Below are 7416 nucleotides of genomic sequence, written 5' to 3'. Positions count from 1 at the left end.
CGTCATTTTACCTAATGACGTTAACGCTGACAGCACTAATTTGTTGTTCCCAGAGAGCAAGCCAAACACTGGTCCAGAAAAGGACGATCTCTAGTAGATTTTGTTTTAACCTCCTAGGACCTGGTGTCCACATATGTAGACATAACATTTTGGGTTGTCTAGACCAAAATACAAAATTTTGCTCTTCAAAAACCTGATATCCACTTATGAGGGAGGACATGACACTGCCACTGTTCAATCGAAATTTAAAATGAATGTCCTCATATGTGGATCTCATTCTTTTGAGAAACAAAAAAAAGATAGCCTGATTCTGATGTCTTGGTTTTTACCTTCATCGGGTCCCAATCAACCTAAATGGCACAGAGGAATTAAAAATGCATGCCATGAAAGTTCAGGTCTTAGGAGGTTAAAAATGTCCCTGCTGATGAGACCAGTGAATGTGTGGCGACGGTGGCAAGAAAAAACTCCCTCCTGGAGGAAGAAATCTTGGGAGGACCAGGCTCTCTGGCAGGACCCTCCCTCCTGAGGGCAATACTTACCTATACTTGTCCTCCAGTGTGCGATGGTGGGCTGGGACGACTGCTTTTCCTTCTCAGCATGATGATGACCATAACTTCCTTCCTTCCTTCCATTTCCTGTTTCAGAACTGAGAATGAAGACAAAACTGGTTAACAAGGTAACAGGACATTTAAAAATTCTCTCACTTCAGGATGAGATGCTGTGTCTTCTTACGTTTCTCTTGTAAAACAGGATGTAGGCCGACTGCTGCTGTTCCTCACAAACTGCAGATCCAGTTGTGTGGAGCACCTGTGCGTCATTATAGGTGAGCCAGCGATCTGATGTAGAGTGCTGACTCTCCTCAGGATGGACAGAACTACAGATGTAGTGTCCTGAAATCACATTAAGACAAATGAATCCAACTTCTGGAAGTCAACTGATTCAAGCAAACAGTGATTTTGACTTAGTGCTTCTTAGAACATCAAAAGCTTTTGTGTGTGAGTCCTTCACTGAAAAGTAGCAAGTTTCATTTTCTGTTTGTCACAAGTCTGTTGTTTTACCTGACTCTGTGCCTCCATAATGACTGATGATGCTGCAAAGACTATAACAGCCACCACCCTGAGAAGGAACAAATCCAAAGAGTGTTAGTTTCATAAAGTCTCACATCAGTGCCATAATTAAGCTGATTTGCTGAGGCTACGTCCACACTAATGATCGTTTTCTCTCCGCTTTGACCTCCCGTCCACACCGAGACGGCGTTTTCCTCAAGGAAAAACACAGCATCTTGAAAACGCTCTCGAAAACGCATACATTTCAAAACGGAGTTGTCCCATCGCAGTGTGGACACTCGAAAACGCAGACTTTCTAAAACGATGACGCATTTTGGTCATGTGATGCAGTCATGTGAGCAATTAAACAAAGATAAGCCGAGTGCATTAGACAGCAGTTGTTTTGATTGCTCTCAACTTTGACAGCCCTAAAAAAGATTAATATCAGTTTGTACATGCTCCGGATAGCTTTTCTTCAAATTCTGTAATTCTCACTCACTTTTGCGCATGCGCAGGACTGGAACGTAAGCGTTTTCGGCCGTTTCAATGCAGACGCACAACTATTTGAAAATGACTGAAAACGCCAGTGTGGACACGGAGTTTTCAAATCTATCCGGGCTAGTGTGGACGTAGCCTGAGACGTTCTGCAGTCTGTTTTTACCTGATTGGATGGCACCACCAAGTCCCTCTGCAGCCTGACGGGGTCATCCACCTTCTTAATCTTGTAGGTTTGTGTAAAGCCAAACCTCTTCAGATGCAAGATCAGAACTCTGGCAGAAAAGAAAAAAAACACAAACAAGGTAGAAAATAAGAAGAATGAGTGTCAAACACAAACAGAAGATGGGAGAAAACGACTGCTCAAGTATTGTCTCGAAGAACTCTGATATTTGATGCGCCACAGTTTGGAAACCTGGTCAGTCGATCAATTCTGATGTGACCTTACTCACCTTGGCAGTGTATCAAAAGACGACTTCAGTTCTGAGGCCGTCCCTCCACAATCACAGCGAAATTCTATTTCTTGTTCCTGAACAACAGCACAGAGAAAACAGGCTTTATGGTAGAAAGAAATCTCAACATATGCACACACACATGCACACAAACACTAACAAAAAAGGTGTGTTAAGATCGCTGATACGACAACTCTATTGGAATTTGTGATCTTACCTTCAAGTATGTCTCTAACATGTTTATAATAGACCCCTCTGGAACAAGGTCTAGAGACAAGCTGGTGAATTCCTCTTGCTGTGATGATTGGTGACCGCAGCTACACATTTCAGGAGTAACGTAGTTAAAGTAAAGATCAGGTACGTGGAAAAGAGGTATATGAAAATATTGCAACCAGCTCTGCGTTTCTGAAAGACAGGCTTACCTCTTGCATGTCCTCATGTTTTCCATTTGAAAAATGTGATGGTCTTCTACTGGGCAGCTATAACTTTGGCCCAGGAGAGCTGCGTTCCTCTCCAGGTGAGGTGTGAGCCTTTTGACCTCATCGAGGAATAATGTTAGGAATTCATGAGCGTCCTGAAAGAAAAGCAGAGAGATTTAAAACAGTACATCAAAATCAGAAGGTAAAGCAAAAAACGAAATGTCCAAATAGCTGACGCACTTTCTGTGCACTGCCGGTGTATTCAGGAGCTTGACTGCTGAATGCCTTCTTAAAAGCTCTTAGGTGGTGATCTTTAAGGCCATAATCTGTTGACTCGTGACAGTCCCTGACATCAATAAGCCTTCTGTAGAAAGGAAGGGTAAACAGACATTTCTGCTGTTAGATCTCTTTGTTCTTCAGGTTTTTGAAGAAAGTAGAAGGTTGACGTAGCGCACCTTAAGAGCTGAGCTTCTGGATCTGTGCTCCACAAAACCCCCTGACGCCTGATGTCTCTTATGAACTCCTCAATGTTGAGGAGGCTCTGCAGGCAGGAGTTCATGTAGCAGCTGTTTCCGATGTTTGGAAACCTGACACACACGCGCAACGTTTACAGTATCAGTGTAAAATAATTCATTTTCTCCACTTTGACAAAGTGAGTCTTTGTGCACCACGTGTACTCACCCGAAGCAGTCTATAGTCCCAGTTTGACTTTCTATTTTTTTCCCACCGCATGCTACACTGCTCCAAAAAGGTAAAAACACAAACACAAAATTAGGAAAGATGTCAAGATTCTGAGCAGTGTATGCGCATGTATGCATGAGCTTTGAAGTTGAAACATTTTGGAGGACGTCCAAAAGTAGTAAAAAAGATGTAAATACACAAGGTGGAAGAAAAATGCCAATAAAAGGGAAATAAAACAGCTCCAACTAAACCACTGCTATAAATATCTCCAGCAGCATTAAAGAGCGGCGCATTTCTTTACCTCTGATGAGACGTAGAAGGAATTTCCTTCTCTGCCACGTTTTGTTTGTGTAATTTCTGTTTAGAAACAAGAAAACCAACATCAGTAATGGCATAAAACAAACATACCAAGGGAGTCTCTCCATGAAAAGTGTCCAGTTAGAAAATTTGGTATTATTTCATATTATTTATCACTTCAGTGAGCTGTCAGCTCATGAAGCAGATATATAGGAATATCTTTAAATAAATTAAAAACAATTTATTCATGCTTTAAATTGAGTTTTAAAGTTTGTTCTATGAAATACAAAATCCTTCATTTGGTTTTGATCAAAATTCAGTTTTTACAGAAATCATCCATCAAACTTCATTAAAAGATTCAAAAATGCTTATTTACCATAAAAAATATTTAGAGAAACATCCTGCAAGTCTCTTCAAACTTACCTTTCTGTGAAAAAAAAAACGTTTAAACATCTTTGAACTTAATTTGAGGACATGGATGTGCTAAATTGCTCTTAATTCTTCGCATTTAACTGTGATGAGTAAATGCTTGATGACAGTGACTCTTTCCATAAAACATACCTTCCAGAATTTAAAAAGAAACCAGCGACACTTTTTTTGTGTCTTCACAGTGTTGCTCTCTGCCTCTGCATCGCTGTCAGTTTGCTGCAGAGGACGAACAAACATAAGTTTATTAAAAAAGTAAAGTCACTTTAAATTAACAAGTGCAATTTAAAGAGAATGTGCATTTCATATGTTTCGTGTAAAAGCAAACCGAGGAACAGCAGAGGTGTCTCCATTTTCTCTTCTTCTTTTGACCATTTTCAGCAACACAAGCATCCGGGATGCTGATGAGGACAAAAGTGTAAATGTTATTTTTCAAAGTGGAAATTTTTAACAAGGAGTACATGCTGGAGATTGCAGATAAAAATTAATAACTGTAATGGAACAAAATCATGTATTTTGTACATTTACACTCTACTACTACTACTCTACTCTATAAATATCTCCAGCAGCATTAAAGAGCGGCGCATTTCTTTACCTCTGATGAGACGTAGAAGGAATTTCCTTCTCTGCCACGTTTTGTTTGTGTGATTTCTGTTTAGAAACAAGAAAAGCAACATCAGTAATGGCATAAAACAAAGTATATGGTAAGAAAATACAATATCCTTCATTTGGATTCAAAATTCAGTTTTTACAGAAATCATCCAAGAAGCTTCCTTAAAAGTTTCAAAAATGCTTATTTACCATAAGAAAACATTCAGAGAAATGTGCTGCGAGTCTCTTCAAACTTACCTTTCTGTGAAAAAGAAGTTTAAACATCTTTGGACTTGATGTGATCGCAGCCAAAATCTCCTCAGCTTTGCAAAAGTTCAACTGAAAACAAGCAGTCAAAGGTTGTATATTTATAAACTTTCAGCATAGAACGTTCATACCCTGAACAGCAAACATCAGCATTATGATGTATGGGGCTCATTTGCATATTTTGGAATGTATGCTCATTTGAACTGTATGGTGCTCGTCTCCAAGCAACTGCTACAAAAACAGGTCAAGTCAAGTGGCTTTTATTGTCATTTTAACCACGTGCAGAGGTACTGTACAGAGTGAAATGAGACCGCGTTCCTCCGAGACCCTGGTGCTATATATGACATATACGGACAAACCCAGGACTACATAAAGTGCAGTGTGCATAAATTGCAAAAATAAACAAGACAAAACAGTGCAAAACTAGACAGAACAGGACGATACAGACACAAGACAATGGAAATGTGCAAAATGCTGAGTATTGTGCAAAAGTAACTTGGTGTCTGTATGTATGTGTATGAGTGTGAGATACTGCAGATAAGTGCTTGGTAGTGACATGTGTGAAGGTGTGCGTGTGCCAGTGCAGTCACTGAGTGTTCAGGGGTCTGACGGCTTGTGGGAAGAAACTTTTCCGTAGTTTGGTAGCGAGGGCCCGGATGTTCTGGGACCTCTTTCCAGAAGGCAGCAGGGTGAAGAGTGTGTTTGAAGGCTGTGTGGGGTCCTCCAGCAAGCGGGTGTTATAAGGAGGGGAGAGGGACTCCAATGATCTTCTCAGCTGCTCTCACAATCCGTTGTAGGGTACTGCGATCTAATACGCTGCAGTTACCATACCAGACAGTGATGCAGCTACTTAGGATGCTCTTGTTAGTCCCACTGTAAAAGGTGGTGAGAATGGATGGTGGGAGATGGGCTTTCCTCAGCTTCTGCTTGAAGTAGAGACGCTGCTGGGCCTTCTTGGTTATGGAGCTGGTGTTGAGGGAGCAGGAGAGGTTCTCCGCCAGGTGGACACCAAGAAATCTGGTGCTCTTGACGACCTCCACAGAGGATCCATTCATGTTAAGTGGGCAGTGATCCCACTGTGCTCTCCTGAAGTCAACAATCTCTTTTGTTTTGTCCACGTTCACAGACAGGTTGTTGACTCTACACCTCTACAGATGGCCCGCAGTGCAACCCTTCAGCTTCCTACTAGATTCACCTATATACAAATTTAAAGACCTAGGAGACTTACTTCTCGTCACAGAGTTGTAGCATTCACAAGATTTTCAGAAAACTTGAACTCAAGGTCAAGGTCACTGATATTCAAACTGACCCCAGAACTTTAGTAGATGCACCAATGGTATCAATTCAAAATCCTACGCTTCTCGTTCCATTTTTATTTCACTATCTGTAACTAAGACAAATAAACAGTATTTGAGACACAAGTCACTATTAAAGTGGTTAGTGAGACTCCACATCTGATAACAGTATAACACACTGCTTATTTATGTAAAATTGTCATCAATAAATGTGTTCAAAACAGAAGCTACACTGGCTTTAAAAGTTTTTGTTAACTCTGACTACCTGTCTGCTCTTACCTGTTTCTTTTGCTCTCTGCTGTCTTCATCCTCCATCCAACTCTACATTGTATTGTTAGGGATGACATGATGAAACTGAAGGGTGTCTGGGCACCGAAAAAAGAAAAGAAGAGAGATTGGATTAGGCTGCAGCTGGGGTGCCATTCTCTCACTTCAGGATGAGATGCTGTGTCTTCTTACGTTTCTCTTGTAAAACAGGATGTAGGCTGAGTGCTGCTGTTCCTCACAAGCTGCAGATCCAGTTGTGTGCAGCACCTGTGCGTCATTATAGGTGAGCCAAGGATCTGATGTAGAGTGTGGACTCTCCTCGGGACGGACAGAATTACAGATGCAGCAGCTGTTTCCGATGTATGGAAACCTGACACACAAACAAAAGTTTACAGTATCAGTGTAAAATAATTCATTTTGTCCAGGTTGAGAAGGTGAGATTTGGTCCTTGTGCACCACGTGTACTCACCTGAAGCCGTCTGTAGTCTGAATTTTATTTTCCATTATTTATCCACCGCCCAAATGTTTCACTGCGCTACTGCAAAAAGGTAAAAACACAAACACACAATTAGACACTGAGCACTGGATGTGCATGCATGCATGAGCTTTGAAGTTTAAACTTTTTTTATCATCAACAATTTTTATTTATTTCATTTTAAACTTCAATAACAGAGCTTAAGGATAACTACATAAATAAATAGTTTAAAAACAAACAAACAAAAACAAAACAACAACAACAAAAAACAAAACAAAGGGAAGTTATCCTATTCTTTCTTCGCACACCAATTCCCACACCACCACTCTGTCATTACTCCTCTGTTCTTCAAGTTACAGAAAGCCAGCTTGTAAAGGGGGACCAAATACAATCATATTGATGCAATTTGTCTAAAAGGTTATTAAGAATGCAAAGCTGCAATTTGTGCCGTCAAACCCCAATGTTAAGACGTCGTCGCATGCTAAAGTCAGTGACCATGGCTATGCTAGCACTGAAGCTGCCAACGTGGGCTTAACCCTTGTGCTCCCCTTCGGGGCAGCTCCGGACCCCGGGGGTCCCAGAGTACCCCTGGGTCGCATTTCACAGGCCGCGCATCAGGGTTGGCTCCCGCGCCCCGTACACCCACGTTTCCCTCCCTGGATGCCACTCCCGTTTCAATTTTTCTCCTAGTTTCAGGCAGGCTCT

General features: G+C 41.2%; 1 protein-coding gene across 1 annotated transcript; it reads right to left on the bottom strand.

Moving 5' to 3' along the window:
- LOC146683498 (ubiquitin carboxyl-terminal hydrolase 37-like) lies at positions 1–3146 on the bottom strand. The gene is made up of 10 exons (XM_085445960.1): positions 3094–3146; positions 2868–2999; positions 2653–2776; positions 2416–2567; positions 2211–2310; positions 1994–2070; positions 1708–1816; positions 1059–1116; positions 733–890; positions 1–646 (listed from the first exon to the last, which is right to left on the bottom strand). The coding sequence occupies exons 2-10, from the start codon at positions 2969–2971 to the stop codon at positions 641–643; spliced, it is 888 nt and encodes a 295-aa protein (XP_085302086.1). The 5' UTR covers positions 2972–2999; positions 3094–3146; the 3' UTR covers positions 1–640.
- Between the last annotated feature and the right edge of the window lie 4270 nt (positions 3147–7416).

The sequence above is a fragment of the Copadichromis virginalis genome, linkage group LG22, assembly GCF_057382275.1.
Source record: "Copadichromis virginalis isolate Kocher_CV1m ecotype Utaka linkage group LG22, C_Virginalis_male_GT1.1, whole genome shotgun sequence".
Taxonomy (NCBI): domain Eukaryota; kingdom Metazoa; phylum Chordata; class Actinopteri; order Cichliformes; family Cichlidae; genus Copadichromis; species Copadichromis virginalis.
The sequence above is the reverse complement of the archived record's forward strand: the minus strand, read 5'-3'. Positions and strand labels throughout refer to the sequence as shown.